Source organism: Genypterus blacodes, unplaced genomic scaffold, assembly GCF_046128005.1.
Source record: "Genypterus blacodes isolate CSIRO-AG114 ecotype Tasmania unplaced genomic scaffold, CSIRO-AGI_Gbla_v1 ptg000067l_1, whole genome shotgun sequence".
In the NCBI taxonomy this organism is placed as follows: domain Eukaryota; kingdom Metazoa; phylum Chordata; class Actinopteri; order Ophidiiformes; family Ophidiidae; genus Genypterus; species Genypterus blacodes.
Window position 1 is genome coordinate 6,953,084 of NW_027466879.1, and position 18,120 is coordinate 6,971,203.

General features: G+C 39.2%; 1 protein-coding gene across 1 annotated transcript in view; it reads right to left on the reverse strand.

The window, feature by feature from the left end:
* The window catches only part of shank2a (SH3 and multiple ankyrin repeat domains 2a), a 124,192-nt gene that overhangs the window by 100,637 nt on the left and 5,435 nt on the right, over positions 1–18,120 (reverse strand). The window contains 1 exon segment of the mRNA XM_076156288.1: positions 17,941–18,013. Within this exon segment, the coding sequence (XP_076012403.1) occupies positions 17,941–17,952 (12 nt within the window). The 5' untranslated portion in view covers positions 17,953–18,013.

Consider the following 18,120-nt stretch of genomic DNA (forward strand, 5'->3'; position numbering starts at 1 on the left):
GCTTTTGTTTGTTTTGTTTTGACTTACACAAAAAGCTGATGAAAGTGTGAATGTTTTGACGAACAGTCTACATGGATTAGAATACACATGTAGACTGTGTCGAATACTGTACTATACAACTTCATCAACTTTATAGCATAGCATAGCATAGTTATAGTAGTTCTTTTAATCTTTTCAAATTGTGATTTGAACACTTGACTTGTGTTTTGATTGTTACATAGATAGCAAACTACTACTCTTTCATTTGTGCACCACTCATCACCATCGTACACTCAATAATCTTAAGAAGTGTTTGCCCTTAATTGCAATTATGCTGTACATACACAGAATCAATAGAATTCTGCAGAGTATGCAGTGTTGCGTAATCACAATGAGGCAGGTCAGCCCATTGAGGAAATGCATGAGGAGGTGGTATGCTCCGTTTAAGATGTTAACAAGCCTGAATAAATCAATTTACAGAAACATAATCTCGGTCTCTTAGCCTGAGTTAACATATTTTCATTTGAGCTAATTGCAGTCTCACTAAGGTGTGTAACATTTGAAAAGGGCAACTGAATACCTTAATTGGAGTATGGTTGAAGTGTTAATAATGCCCTCCACTTCCTTTACTACTGATCTGGATTAATTTGGGGGGGCTTTTTCTGAACATCAAAGTGCAAAATGTAAAGTGGGCTTTGCAGTTGACTGTAGAGCAAATGGAACTGAGAAGGTTTCTTGGTAGGGCGCCTTAAAGAGCCAGTATCTATAATGGACAGTGTGCACTGTGCTGCTGCAGTAAGTGAAAGTATAAGTGGATCCGTATGTTCTTTCAGATGAAGACATCACAAACGTTTCAATAGACTCCGGAAATGAAAATGAGACCATGAAAATCTTCATAATTTCACTTCAAGCGGCCCCTTTAAAGCAGCCATCGTGAAGAGGAAGTCAAACAGAATTGCTTTTCAAACATAAACACATCATGTCCCACAGAGACACCAAAAGACTAATCCAACCACCTTGTTTTCTCCCCTCTTGATTGAAATGGTTATGATTGAAGAGCTCTGTGAGTGACAGGCATGCTGACAGATAATCAAGAAGCCATTCACACTCATCTGCACTTCCCATTGTTTGCTTTGGCTTATGGTGAGCTAAGACACCACACTGCTTAAATCTGCAAACCAGGATTTATTCATGGTTATCTCTCTATCTCTGCACTGTCATCAACAAGTTTTTGTTATCTTATCTTATAGGCAAAAAAGATAACCAATAACATCCTCTCATGTAATTGTAGACTTGTGAACACACATTTAAACAGCAATATCATCAAGTGAACAGTACAATCCGCCTAGAAACGTCCTAAAAGCATTGAACACTCATTCAAATTCTTGCCGTGGTCCTAAAAAATGATTAAGATAATATGTGTCCTCAGATTTCTGCCCAGGTGTCCGCTGTGCAGTAGAGTGGAATCGAAAATATTATCCACAAATCTTATGATCTGACATGTAGCAACAAGTTGAAGTTGCTCTCTGGCTTAAAGAGACACTTGATTCCAACAGAAAAGTAAAACACTCAGAGAGAGCAAACTTAGGCAAAAACATCTCACCTCTCCTTGGTGCAGGTAATAAAGGGGTAGCCACTTAGATCAACACACACACACACACACACACACACACACACACACACACACACACACACAGAGAGGATGAATTCTTCACAGCATTCATGGTTCAAGCAAAAACTGACAATATTACAATCTCTTTGGATTTGCTTAATGGAAGCATAGGGAGACGACAGATGAGCTGATGTCAATACGTGATCAACATATGTGAGTGCTTTTGCATTTTATTTTGCCATGCGTTAGGAACGTTAATACATTTGTGTGGCTATACTACTGGGGGCATTCTATTCTGGAATGCCATTCAACTTAAAAGTTTAATGGAATCCTTCAATTATACACACCAGGCCCAGTTGTGGCTAATGCTTACATCTGGGGCTTGTCTGTGCTCGCTGAATATTCATGAGGAGCTATATGGAGCCAGAGAGTGAGGGAACCATTCAACGTGGCTCCAGAATCAGGCCTTTTAACAGTAGCTGTAGCTTTTGTGTGAGTGTGTGTGTGCGTGCGTGTGTGCATTAAGTAGTGCTCCCTATGCTTTTTTTACCATGAAATTGCTATAATTACTTTACTATTGTACTTAAGCGTTTCAGATACTTGCATTTCAGTCTTTCCCTTTGTGCTACTTTGTAAGTCAATCAACTTTGTACAATTCAACATCAAATCAATCAAGAAATCATTCTTAGCAATGAATACCTTTACGTCCATTTTCCAGCCAATTCTTCGTTACTTTTTCCACTGTGGTGTGAGTAATTCTACTTTAACAGTAAGTTAAGGACTTAGCACTTATTATACCATGGGTTGTTTTTAAAGAACTGCCAGCAAGACAGGAAATTGAGGCTGCCAACAAAGAAGAAGCCCGACAGTCTCAGGAGGGCAGGGTGTGTGAGTCAGTCTGAGCGTCTGAGAACCCAGCTAATGTCACAAAGTGGAGGAAGGCAGGAGGAACAGCTGAGGTAATGATTGGCAGGAACACACACCTGATAAAAGCTTCTCTGCTGGTAAGATAACTATGATAAAGGTGTGGACTTCAAAGTGTGGCAATCCAGTACAATAACACAACATAAATTCTACCTTTGCGAAGATTAGAGTGTCGTGATTTTGTTGACACTGTGCCAGAGTTTTAGTTCTTGTTTTTTGATGCTGCTTTAGTGGACAAGCTTAGGTCAGGATTATGCTTGAGCTTAACTATGCATACAGAACGCGTACATGTAATGGCTGACATGTTCGCCCTGCATACACTGGAAGTACGATGTTATGTGTGCGCAAAATGCAATAGCTACAAAAATCATGGGGGCAGCAGCGTCGAAACCTCTGAACTACCAACAGTTTAGAGGAGAAGCTGATGAAATATGTCAGAAACTATTGCCTGTTTATATGATGTCTTAGCTCTTACACATACAGCATTTTTAAACTTGCCAATATAGCTGGGGTATAGTATAACCCCAACTTTATGTTGAAGTTTCAATACTGTGTCCTTCAATAAATTGAGGCTAGTTTGGGACTCATTTCAAGACAATGCAGGCCAATACCACAGCACCAAATTAAAGGTTGTTCTATGCATATCATTTGTGTTTGTTTGTCATGCAGATCTATTTAAGCTTTGTGAATATAAATAAAAAGTGTAAAAATTATGATTTAAGGAAAGAAAATCTTAAAAGTAGCTGCAAACTTCAGGAAATTGTCACAGCAAAATGATTATGCTGACAAAAATCTAATCCAATTGTCAAAAAAATGTTCTTTTAAACAATTCCTGGTGGAACTGATCAATGATTTACCGTCTATGAAAAGCACCTCGGCTTCTTTGAGATCTTTTGAGGATATGTCAGCGTGGTAGAATAAGTTTGCACCTGAAATTGAATACACTTCCACATTTCCCCGATGACGACCCGAACATGTTCATGATGACACCAGGATAATGAATGCAAGAAGCAGTACATTCAAATGAACTCACTGCGGCTGTGCTCTTTTACATAATCAGTCTTGGTAAATACTTAGCACAACTTAAAACATGCGACGACGCAGATATTTGTGACCTGGATGGTAATTTGCATCATACTTAGCCTCAAAAATTACCATAGAGTTGAATTACCACCTCTCAACTGAACAACATGACTTTACAAAGCTACGGGGCATTGTAACTTGCACATTGTGTGTGTGTATATGTGTATATGTGTGCCTGTGAGGGCATGCGTTTGTTTTGTACTTAATAGTATTTAGTGTTTCCCAGGATCACTCTGGGGATTTATATTTTTGGGCCCTTGAGTGTTTCTGTTTACATTTATTATACTGATTGTAGAAAGGTAAAACCCAATTATATATCCTACAAGGACCCTGAATGTCACAGACAATTCTTAATGTACTTATGCTGCATCTGCTCTGGCACTGATACAGTAATATTAGGAGTGCTTTAAGACTGAAACAATGATCCTAAAATACTACGTACAGGCTCTTACTGGCAGTCCAGACTCTTTCTCTTATGGATATTAAGTAATTAAAGTCATGCTGCACATATTTATTTACAAATCGGCTTTTGTAGACAATTTTTCAATAATTTATTAATACCCACTACAATTTACTTTGAAATTGAATAGTCTGACCCCATTTCCTAGTGTTTTTTATTTTTTGTGCGGCAAGCCATTGGCTGGCAGGGAGAACTCACATATACTGTATACTCACATATACACATTTAAGACGCATAGCCTCAGCGTGCAAAATCACTACAAGCCACTGACTCAAAGGACCGCAGGATTTGTGATGCTTGCTCCTGTTTTATTGATAGGTGTTTGTGAATAAAACAGAAATGGACATGCAATCATCCACCATGCTCATATTTGACCAAATGCCAGCTCTGCTTGAGCTGTTGGCATTTTAGCTGAGGCTCATCAAACACACACAGCTGCTGCCAGCATGAGCTCAGAGGAAGTGGAGATCTGATGTTACATTCAGCTCAAGAGCAATAAGCAGTCTCAAAAGCCACCCTGAACCTACTGTGGTCCCAAAATGGTCTTGGAGTTTTTCCTCACACTTGTTCTGTCTTTATTTTGAGAAGTCTTCATAAATTAGCACTCTTAATTAAATATTACATTTCACAACGGAACAGGTGTCACTTTTAAAATGGCAGTCTTAATTCAAAACAGTTCAACAAGTTCTGTTGTGCTTTTTCTACAGTACATCTATTCACGTCTGTTAATGTTTTGTCACACCGCTCTTGCCACCTGCCTACTATTTTAACAGATCCTTTGGCCAATGTGTTATTAAAATGGTCTCCATAGTAATGTCTGGCAACCTCCCACAGTCAAGAGAAGTACTAATCTATTAGAAAGCTGGGTCTAGTGCTGGTTAAAATTAGGCACCTACACATTAACATATTAATGTACTAGGGTCATAGAGAAAGCTAATGGACCCCTTACTGCTGATTTAAGGATACCACACACCATTTAGGCAGCATGAGTATTTCTAGCATGATGAAAATATTCAAATCATGTATGAGTCACAGATCCAGTTTGAACTGATCAAGTAGGATGACAAAGAGAAAGATTAACCACATACATACATACAGTACATACATACATATTCCTTCCAAAGACACATCTAATGTTGAAAACCTCTCAAGAAATGGGGGCCAGACTGCAAGTGGCATCATTTGAGGACAGTGATTAAAACAACCTCTACTTGAGTGAATGTAGCAATGCCACAGCGAAGTACAAGTAGTAAATATCCAACCAAAATAGACTCCAAAGTACATATATATATTGTGTATGAAAGAAATGTGAAAAAAATATGAAGAGTTGAGTTTAGATTTGAAAATCTGAAGGAAAAAATGGAAATATCAGTCAGTTAATGAAAGAACAAAAGAAGGACAGAAGGGATGACAGAAGGAAAGGAAAGCACTGCAGGATAGACAGGATAAGGATAGACGAGGGATCCCTGACCTGAGGTGTGAATTACTGTGAGAGGATAACACAGAAGGGATGACGGAACCACTTGAGGGATTTAGTTAAGGGTAAGACTATACTTAAGAATGAGTGTCATGGCAACATCTGAACTAGATAAAAGGAAAAAAAAATCTATTTCAGCTGCATTTACATGTTTATCAGCTTTAGCAGAGACAGAAGAAATCAATAAACCCCCACAACCAGAACAACTTGAAATATTCCTCTGTGGTCAGTGGGTGGAACTGTTAGCCAGGAGTAGGAAAGCACATAAATCATCTTGTGTGTGTGTAGTGCAGCTCAAAGACAAGTTTATGTTTTTAGGTCGCAACAGCTGTGGAGTCCCAAAAATATATATAAACTCCTGGTATTGACGTAGACGTAGTGGGAACTCATTTGTCTTAGCCTGACACATATTGACACATAAGGTGGTCAGATTTATCTTCTGCTGACAGTGGTCTCTGTGTTGACTTCTGATCTTATAAGATCAGAAGTCAACTCAATGCACTGAGATCCCATAGGGTCACACAACTACTCTAATAGTATTTTTGAGAGGTCAGTCAATTGAATTCCAATTGACGTTTACTGGAGAATGAATTAATGAAAACAAAAATACAACATGAAGGAAAAATTAAACCTACAAAAGATGCCGGAACTTGCTTTTGTGTGTCTGCCATACTTTACTATGTACTGTATATGGTGCTATTGATCTGTATTGGCTAAGGGATCAGCTTTTGCTATATCTGTGACATAAGCATTATAAGGTTCTATCATTCCCCAAGACCCACTCAGAGATACATTTCAAAATTCAAGTCCACCCCACAAGAACATCCAAACCTTGGGAGTAAACTCTCTAAGCTGCTCAGTCAAATGACATTTGTGTTATTGTTTGCCGCATTATTTGAAAACATTTTAATATTTCAGCCTTGTCTTCCTTTGATCAACAGTATTTAGAGCCTTGGTTGTTGATTTATTGATGTTTTTGTTTCTGCCTTGATTGTGCATTTATGTTTCATGGCAGCATATTTAATATTCTGCATTTTGGCTAAACCTTCGTTGATGTATTATTCAAGGAACAGTCAGGATGTGGAAAGAGTTGTGTTGATTTAGACTGTGAATCTCTGCTGAGTCCTTTAGCCAGAGGACAAGTAGAGGATCAGCTTATAATATGTTTATACAGTATAGCTGCGTCTAGCGCTCCTTCCCCTGAGAGAGACAATTAAATAGTGAATGTGAATCTAATTTAGTCCTTGAGACATTTTCAAGAGAACATTATACTGTACTTGCTCAATTGAAAAGCATAAATACGACCAAAAATGATGGTAGCCACTTAAACTGTATACTGTAAATCTATTCCGCGGTAAAAAAAAAGATGCCAAAATGAGCATTATACTAAACAAAATCTGCTGGCACCTACGTTCTGTCCCCAAGTTGGTGGAAATGTTTATGTCTCCAAAGGCCCTTCAGGGTAATTTCAAACCCTCTGGGAGAGATTTCTCCTCTAATATCATTTCAGGGAGTTCTGGGAGGTTCAAATATTCAGTGAAGTCAGAGAGTCCACAACGCTGTGTGAAGATTAATCTGGTGTGGGCTTTGCAAAATGAGATTCCAGACTCCGGAGAGGTTCTCTGAGTTTTTCAAGGTCTTTCTATGACAAAATATCAACTTTCTGAATAGAAAATATCTTTTACAATGATTGCACCTCCTCTATGTTTCTTCGAGAGGTGAACTCTCATTGCACTGGTGTGTACTCAGCAAAAAGCTAAATCAAATTCAACTCATATGTCTTACTCACATTTTTGCCTTTAACATAGGCAAATCGTACTGAGTGCATGAAATGTCTCCATCTGAAATGTATTTTAACTAATCTGAATCCTGACTTTAATCTAAAGTTAAGTTAAAATGACACAATGTTGTCATATAGCTTTAATCTCCTGCAGCATAATTGACGAAACAGTTGACCTGAGGTGGAGCCCAAACCCCAACTAACTCTGGACTTACTTACTTATTTAGTGCAAAACACCATCTTGAATTCTGTGTATCATGCATTTGTTGATGTTTGACTTAAAGCTACAAACAGATAAGAGTGTGGTGTCCTCTGTCCAGTCATGATTACGCTGTTCTCTGTCATGCAGTCATCACCACTGTTGGCTTCAGTGTGGCATTCTCCCTGTGTTCTTGTTATAACAGTCTCTCTGTTGGCTTCATGTGTCCTTCCCCCCTGTCTTCTTGTCAATATTATCCCTGCCTTCTTGTTGTGTTGTTTTCCCTGTTGTGCTGTTATCACTCTCCCTGTCGTCCTGTCATCATTCTCCTTCTCTTCATGCTATAGTGTTTGTGTCATATTTGTTTTTGTGTTTGTGTCATTCAACCTGTCATTTTTCCCTCCATCTCCCTTTTGACTTGCATTTCTCACTGGTCATAGCCAGCTTGCTGTCATTTCGCCTGTCTCTGACAGGAAGAACTACAGCTGTCCATATGCATTGTATGAAGCACTTCTAGTCTATTCCTGGGGTGAATCAATGAGGGTTCTGAAAGAAGGGCTGGCTCATGGTCTCACAGCCCTGCAGTCACCAAACACATGAGAAAGTCTCCGGTTCCCTTTGTGATACATGAGCTGTGACAAACACACACAGTCTGCAGATAGCACCTGTGGACACGTCATACTCATAGCACAAATGGGCATGCAGCCATGGTCATGTCCATATACATGATGTAGAGGTTTCAGAGGCACACACACACACACACATACACACCTTGCGTAGTAATTGACAGCCTCAGCCGAGCCATGTTAGCTGAGTGGTGGATCCTGTTTCTGTGCTGTCAGATGAGCAGTGACCAGAGCACCTATCCGCTGCACCTCATCTGCCTCATTAACCTCCCAGCCTCTCAGACATGGACCCTGCTCCCCTCAGATTGTTTGTTTCTGGACCCTGGAGTCTCTCTCTAATTTTAAGAAGATAAAAAAAAAAACAGCTTAAAATAAGTTCAACTCAATTCATTGAGCATGTTGCTTACAGACAGACTTTCTAATAAAAGAATAAAATCATTACGGCAATCTAACAGACTATTACTCAGCAATAGATTCATATTATATTCACATCGGCTCCTGGAAGATCAAATTATAGCTTAATACAATTTTGACACATCAGATAAAAGCATCAATCAAGCTGGTTCACTGTGTTGCCAAATGTCAAGCCCTAATAATATTTCAGCACGAGACAACTGTCATAAAAACTGGCTGTAAATTATCCATGTGAATCCTCAGGGGCACAGAGGGATTTGGCTGAGGAGCAGAGAGGCTCTCTAGGCTGAAAATGCTCTGTCTGCCACTCTATTCCTCCTATCATCTTCATCTATGACCAAAATCTGTCTCATTGTATTTTATGTGGCTGAGTGTCCTCACTGTATAAGTAGGCATGCTAATTATTACAGTTTCGTTTTGGGCTGAGGATGATGAAAGAATATAATGTTTGAGTGCAACATCTGGTGTGCCTCCCTCCCTAATAAACATTAACTAATAGAATAGTCTTTATCAATTTAATTCCCTTTTTTGCTGTTTCATTCATGACCTTTGTTATCTAGACATAATTGTTCACAAATGCCAGAGGTAAATGTCATTATTATGATGACATTCAATATCAGGTTGAGTTTGACAGCACAGGCATGTCAGTGATAAGAAAAATCCCACCTGACAATTCTGATCTGAATGTTTCTCTCTTGTTTGGAGTGTCTCTACCTGTGCTTACGTAATGGAACAGTATTTTGTGTGAGTTGGTGAAGCGCGACCGATGGACAGAAGGAAAATGCAATGCTGTGGCCCAAACGACTGATGTATTGATGAACTGACCTGTATGGTATGAAAATACCCCACTGCATGCATGAAGTAATACCTTCATAACTGAAATGTCTTCTTGCAAGTAGTTAAAATATGCATGGTTCAGTTGCAGTTTCCAAATGTGAAAGTATATAAACTGATATCATAGAATAATGATTGATTATAACATGGTCCACACAAATGGGCCAATGACTGAATTTCCCTCCTGTGTACCCTGATTCATCATGGTGAACAGTTGCCTCCCTCCCTCCATCTCTTGTTACATGTTGCTGATGTCTCTCTAGATGAGGCAGTGTAAAGGAGGCCAACACTCAGTGGAGTTTCTCCAAATTGAGAGGAGTCTAAATGGAGCGTAATAGGCCACACTCTCTTCACTCCTCTCTTCATTTGCTCAGTCACTTTCTCTTCCCTCTATCCCTTTGTAATCTTTGTCACTCAGCAAGTGACTGAACACTTAATTCCCAAGAAGCAGACACATGACAATTAATTAAGCAAAGGCTCAGTGAATTCTCATTAGTCGTCTCCTGAAGAGTGAAGTGTGTGAACATGTGTGTGTTTCTGTTTGTCCATGCTAGTGATGTTTCTTTGGGTCAGCATTGGGGAAAAATAGAATCTTTCTGGAATGTGAGACTGAAGGAGGTATAGTGAGGCGTACAAGAGACACACACGCACACAAATGCATGCAAATAAGCATTGTCACTGGAACAATATACAGAGAGGGAGATAAAGATACTGAGAGAGAGAGAGAGAGAGAGAGAGAGAGAGAGAGAGAGAGAGAGAGAGAGACACGTACATTTTTTATTTTGTATTTCTATTCATATTTCTTTTTTATGTTTCCTTTGTATACTTTTTACTCAGACTTTTGCACCACTGTAATGTTATACGATACATTAATAAATCCTTTTGAAATTGATTTGACATTTAGTGAGAGAGAATTGCACAGCTGAGGACAGGTGATAAGAAAGAAAAGGTTTTATAGTGCAATTTAGAAGGAAGTTTTGAATATCCACTAAGTGTCAAAGCCTGAGGTTTCCCTATAGAAATAAATATGCTAAGACAAACTGCTTAAAGCTCCCATGAAAGCTTTGTATTTGATTGGTCAATATGTATTCACACACATGGTTAGACACACTCACTTTGTGTTTGGCCAGCTTACAGCATGTCTGAGCTGGCCAATCAGAACAGGGCAAGAGTCTATGATAGAGAGAGTGTGATTCACTAAGTGTTTTCACTCAGCTGTTTGTAGCACAGGAGAGTTTAAGTGGATAGATGTGTTTTTGCAGATAAAGCAAAGTTCATGGAAATTAAATCAGCCTATTGATTCCCCAAACAAATAAATTAAAATTCCCACAAAAGCTACATAGTATTAATGCGACTGATTCCTACAATCTTTGTCTTATAAAGCAACCTAAATACTGCAACTCCATATGTCTGTCTATTAACTTGTTTTGCTTTAGACAGGTGTAAAATGGTTGTATCTGAAATGAGCTGCTAATAAAATAGAAGCATTTGCCAGACAGCAGAACAAATGCCCCTTCCAGTGCCAAACACTGCCGAACATCAAGCCAAGTGTGCAGTAATCTGTGCCAACTGGTCCACCTGAGCTCCCATGTTTCCTTGTGTCCTGGTCTTTACAGGACTGGATCGATCCATCAGAAATAAAAAGAAGTGAATCACGACATCATGATATTGTGGATTAAGTGCCCCCATTTCCTTATGTTTTTCTGACCTTCATGACCCTCGTGCCCACGGGGGGAGCTGCAAATGGAATCCAGTAAAGGACTCTTTACCATCGCGAGTTTGAGCCATTTCCGCCATTTTGCCTTCGATCTATATTTTATGTGTTTCTACGGTGGTCACACTTATTGAGTTGCTACACTGCTGTAAGTAGGTCACACAACAAGTAACTACCACCAAAGTGCGACAGAGACATTGTAGAATCCTAAGTGTGTCATCTGTTTTGTTGTTCCAAATCTACATCGGGTCAATTTACATTTTTTTCCCTTTAATGTGCCATTACACACAAAACATTTAACTTGTTTAATTTGACTGTTTGACCTTGAAAACCTACCCATTGTAACTTGAATGATGCCTCTATCTTTAATAGTTTAGGGTATTTTTATGGAAATTAATAATTCTGTAATGTTACTGAATGAGCTCTGTAGGTATGACATGATGGTAGTAGTTGCATATTTGTACCGCAAACTATGTTTGGATAGATTTTGCTTCAATCTGAAAATGCATTTATAACCACAACATCCAGATCGAGTTGTAAAGAGTGTTTGTAAGGTTGGTAAACTAGTGTTAAAATAGGACAGGCAGTCTGAATGGCTGTATATGGCTTAAAAAACATTTGATGCGGATCAGCCTCAAAATCTGTTGGAATGTTCCTCGGCCCAACTCTCCTCAAAAAGGTCATAAAAATATAAACACCCTTTTGAGTTATAATGCCAACATACACACACACCCTCAAACAAACAAATATCCAAGGCAGAGGTAAAAAAAAAATTCTCATTACTTTTCCATAGCTAGAACAGATCAAGTGGGCAGTCTCTTGTTTACTGAGTGAACGATTGCTGAATATGCAAACATGTTATAAACCAGCTGCTCCACATACATACATTTATAAACTCACAAGGGAGATGTCCAGTATATGCGCTGCCCTAATGCAGGGTTGGTGTGTTCATTAGCATCATGAACATAATTGCTGCCCCAGCAACAAAAATCTGAGATCTAATTAATTTTCATGCAATAAAAGCTAGTCACTGCAACAAACGGAAGGTGGAAGGTTTTAGCTTAATATAAGCAATGCAACTCTATACATTATAGATCTATAGTTTCGATCTCCGGGGCAGACACCCTCTGTACGTTTAGGAGAAGGCTTAAAACTTTCCTTTTCGATTTTTGGCCGCCCACCTGGTTCTGCCTGAGGTTTCTCACGCTGCTGCCAAGTGCTTGCTCATGGGGGAATCTTTAAATGCTCTGTGTGTAAAATGCCTCGAGATAACGTTTGTGGTGATTTAGTGCGATATAAATACAGTTGAATTGAAGTTGAGTTGAATATAAATGAATCTTAAACATTTTCTTTATTTAACATAGCTATTTCTGCCCAAAACAACATGGCAGAACCCTGCCCTCCAACCACCAAAGGCCAAACTAACAGAATGCAAGAATATATGAGAGTAATGGTGATTTACAAATGAATCAGCAATGTAAGAGGTTGATCAAGTGCTTGAAACTGAAGCGACTTTCGTGAACTACTCAATGTTAGTATGGCTCCATGTATTGTTTTTGTCAACATATTCTGTCCTCTCCAGTCAGACAAAAGGCCCGTCTGGCTTATTTCCCCACGTCTCTAATGATGACAAGGCTCCACATAAACAAACAAAAGAGAGGCTTCAATAATCTGCGGTGTGATAAAAGCTTTCTTCTTCTCTATGTAAGCTGGAGACCCCCTTCTGAGCTTTCATTTGGCCATGTTACACGGCACATAAGAGAATCTGTGTCTAATATCACACTGCACAATGGCGTTGGTCACAGAAAACAGACTTGGTCTCCATTACACAAATGTCAAGGTTTATACTGCTCAGACATGAAGGTAAAGGTCTTGGCAAAGTGTTCTGCTGCTGATTGCCTTATCAATTTGATTGAAGAAATAGGATCAATGAATGTGCTCCTTTTGGTGCAACATTTTATAGCTTCTGCTCCAAACTGCAGCGAGCACATGGATTGAAGAGGGGGCACAATTCATTTTGTGAGTTAAATGGCAGAGAGGTAGGCAGCTCCTTAAATGAATGCAATCATCCAGCTTTATCTAAATGGATGTTTTCTACGTACAATTGCAGCCTGCAAAAAAATTTTCACCAGCCAGCTCAATTAGATTACAGAATGAAGCTGAAAACAGATGAAAAACGTGAATACACTGCTAATAAACACGGGGATCACAACTGCATAAGAGGAACTGATAACACGATAGAAAAAACAGCTAATTGGTAGGTAGGATTGGAGAGAAAGATAGATTTTTTTTGATTAGATTGAGAGTGCCACAGGATGGGGAAAATGGACTATTGAAGATGCATCATAATTGCAATTGCAAAACTCCTTTTTTCTTTTGCAATTTGATGCATGCTTTTTCAAGCATTTATGTCATTATGTAGCAGCAGGAAATTACTGTATTTATCTCCACTATCATAAACTTCACAATCAGCCTCGTATTTTTGCACAACCAAATCGCAAACACCTCAGTGTACAGTATGTCCATCATCTAAAACAAGGTTTGGCTCAGCAAGTATCAGCATTTGCATATCCTTCAAACTGAAAACAAATAGGTGGTTAGTTAGGTACGATTTTCAATGGGAGGGCAGCTGGATTAGTCACCGGAGCAGCTATGGCCCCCTGACCCAACAATCATCTTCCAGAGGTAGCAAGAAAAGTACATTTTATGCATGTGTTTGTGTGTGAAACTATATAAATGTGTAGGAGCCATAAATTAGATAGAAGTAAGAAGTAAGATGTGAACAGATGAGTGTGTGTAGAATGTGTTCATGAGGGTGTGCTGTATATAAGCACACTATGACCTCTCCCCCTGGGTTGCCAGAAAATGTAGCTTATTACAGCTAATTGGCTTCTTTAAGGACCTTGAGCTTATTATCTGGCCACTTTTGGCGCTCTGCAGCATTCATCCATTTTCTCAACTCTTAGATTGTCTGATGTAACATAATGTGAATGTGGGATTCATGCCCTACGTCTACAGGTTAGGCTTAAACTATGACGTTCTTGGCAATGTGTGACTAATTCAAATTACTCCGTGTCACATTTAAACTCCATTTTAAATATGTGAAGTCTTATCTTTGAATTGCGCAAGCATTTAGCCACCAATTTGATGTCATGGTTAATTTGTAAGCAACTAAAAAAGAGTTGGGGTGAAATGTAAAATAAATCTTACATCTAGTTAGATTGTGATATAATACACACCTACAGTGTTTACCAACAAATGCTGATAAAGAATTTCCTTACAAAATAGTCCTGAGGGGGAATGTAATGGTTCATTGTATCAATGATAAGCACACAAGCCAACAACCTCTCGCCTCTCTCGGTCATTAGCGACGAAAACAGAAAAACACAGATTTTACACCACAAACAGTTTCACCGGCTTAAAAAATGACAGCTGCCCTCATTTGTGGTTCCTGTCACCCCAGAGGTGAACTCTCTCAAATTAAGGTTTTTGACTGAATTGAAATGCCTAAAGCACTTAAATTCAACAATGCTAATTTGCCAGACTCAACTAGAAATGCATTGGATTTGAAGTGACAATTGTGGATGAGGCCAGGGGCAAAAGAAGCTTATGACACGAGCAAACATACAATCACACTGCTGTTCTTTTCTTTGGATTTGAGCAGTGAGACATTTGGCACAACCTTGCATGATTGTCCCTTTGCTGCAGCCCTAAAAGTTCAACCTCAATTAACCTTTGCACTTCCAGTGACCTTCCAAAGAGTCAAATGTTGAAATGAGAGCATAGTTGTATGCAGTGTAAGCAGAAGCAATTCATCAATGGAGGAGAAAATTGTAATTTCTGGAATTGTATTGTGAATTAATACAATCCGGCCATACGGTCCAAATATGATTCGCTACATAATCGGAGTATGAGGAGAGTCCAACAGGTGGCTTATTTGCAATTCTATAATATAGGTCTGTTAGAGTAAGCATGTGTCAGTTTATTCTGATTTCAATTCAATTGTGATGGTTACAGGAAAAAACTAAAAAAGGATCAAATACCTCATAGTATATCAATAAATGTGCATCAATGTGCATGTATCAAAAGTGCATATTAGTGTACTGACTGTGAGAAATCCATATGTGGCAGTGTGTTGTTGGTCACTTGTAACGAAATGATCTGTGCTCTTCATCTGCTGTAGAAAGACACCAGAGCATCACAGGAGCACAACACACACCGCTGGCCTCAAACATTTATGAACCATCTCTCTCATTGATAAGTTGTTTTTCTCCTATGGGCTACAACTCACATCCTCACTGCCATCACACACACACACTGTACACACATTGTTATAGCAGCAGGAACATATAGAACATAAATTATTAATAAGCCCATTAAGTGGTGAGGAGAAAAGTGGGTCAGTGTGCGTTGGCACATCCTGTAAGCTGCTGCCGTCAACAGCCAATTAGGGAGAAGTTACAGTGCACATTATATTAGGAGTTGGTTAACAAACTTGATCCATGACTGCACTCTAGTTTGACCTGATAATGCTTTTTCAAGGAGAATATCTTTATAACTATGGACATTTTGAATGTAAAGATGCCTGATGAAGAATTACACACAAACGTGAATACCGGATTTATGAATGTATGCATTACCTGCAATAACCATGGCTGAAGACCTCCCAAGTGTTTGGGCAGGCGTTTACTGCAGTAATAATGTTGAGTGACATTTATTAATACGGCAACCAGGATACTGCATTAAATCTTTAAATAAATGTTGGAGTTTATTGGGGTGGAATGGATGCCTGCTCAGAGGAAGACATCTTCCTTCATGCCTTAAACCATTTCAGCTGGTTGAAACTGTTATGCATCAGCGTAGGCATGGCACATGGCTCATTCTTGTTATCTCAAATATAAAACTCTTCCATCAATTCCTCCTGTGTAGCTGTCAATCCTATTCACCAACTGTCCTATGTAATTGCAAATTCCGACTCCCAACTAATTTCCTAACAAGTGGAGGACCTTCTGTCAAACTGAGGCATTTATCAATAGTAGCCTGGATCGTGCATAAACCTAACTTGCCCCAACTCAGCTCAATTCCACACACTGTTGCCCAGATTTGGACATTCCTCGTCTAAAATCCTCAAAGACACCTTATATGACCATTGCATATACCTCTTTAATCGCCCCGCCTTTGCCTCTTTTCACTATTTTACCACTTGATTCTAATAGTGAAGCTGTCTGTACTGTTGGGAGCTTGACTTGATGCACCCGTAAGAGAAAACTAAAGCTCCCAAAAAGCCCCGAAACTGTCTTTTGGTTACTCCTTTACTTCCTTTAAAGAGACAGCCCTGGTTTTCACTCAGTATGCATAGTGCTACTGTAGTTGGTGTGGTCAGGAGTGGCTCCAAAATCGATTCCTGAATGAAAATGATATAACGATGGAGATCTGCATGTACTGTAGGTTTTCTCAGAGTGAACTCTGGATTTAGTTCATAATATCATGATAATATCATCATTTTCTTCTCTTCCGTTGATTTATTGTCCGTCTGGACCTTGTGATCTTTTTTCTCAGTTTCCTTCCGAAATGTGTTCACTTGTCAGAAACACACACACACACACACACACACACACACACACACACACACACACACACACACCTTGTTTTAGACACTTTTTTTTCCCATGTGCCACTCTTTTATCTCTAAGTGGTCAAATTGTCATGTGCTTAACAGTCTTTGCATGCTTGTGTCTCTTGAATTAGCATCCGTCTGGGTCCAGACTAAATGAGTCCAATTTCAATACAAAAACAACTCATCAAATTCACAATGTAACCGCGACAACAGGCGACTGCTCTTATCACGCATCCCATGGCAACGGGCGAAGATAACAGCGAAAAAAGACCTGCCATCAAGAACTAAATGCAGAGCAAATTAACAATGAAATTGGCATCAGCTCAAAGAAAACATGTTATAGCCTTTCTGTCTCTGCTGAACGGAACAGTGGGTAGACTAAATAAGTGGAGGAAAGGGGCCAATCACCGGCAGCCAGAGCCATAAGTGTGAGGAGGCAATCAGTAGAACTGCATGATGTGAATGACATGGATTTAAAGTCTTTGAGATATAAGTGAACAAATAATAGCAACAGCAACCATTTGATTTGATAGAATTGTGAATCAACATGAGAGTCAATGATTAAAAATAATAATAATTTACTCAATAAGACTTAAATCTTTCTTCTTTGTCTCAGGTGGTTGTTGCTGAGTAAAAACCTTGAACTCAATGGCACAATGGATTTTGGAATGTGTATTTATCTGATCTCGCACACAATACAGCCTCTTCCTCTCAGGCTCTGAGACAGAGAGAGCCTCATATCACTAATTTGGAGGATCAACAACTTCACACTGACTGTGAGTATTCTGCTTCCTTTCAACTTGCTTTTTAGTGTCCTATATGCAGGAGTTTTGCTGATACCTATTATTAAATGTCACTGCGGTAGTGATGTGAATGTTCCAATGTTCTGCTCTCTTGACACACAATGGATAATTTTTGGTTGAAATCTCATTTTTGGGTTTTGTAGTGATTTTGCAAGCGTACATGAGAACTTCAATGCAACAGTTTCTTATCCTGGTATTGCAAAAAACACTCAGCACACAAATGTAGACTGGAGGCCAATTGACCACATCATTGCTTGCATCTATAATTTTGTAGCTTTCCTTTCTGCTCCCAGAACAACTCGGCTTGAGCTGACCCATGAAAAATGTGCATGCATTTTCAAACACTGATCTCTCTCCATCTGTAATTCATTCCCCTTCATTTCAACAGCATCACAGCCTTACATTGGACCTTACGTACCATTTCAGCCATAACATCCACAGGAGAAAAGCTCTCTCAGGGGAGGAGGTTCCACTGTTGCACCCAAGGCTCCCTGAGTGGGGAGGAGAGAAGAGAGAGAGAGAGTGGGAGGAAATGCTGATATATACAGTAAATGAAATCACTGCAGCCTTCCACATATTTCTCTACTGATGAATGAAA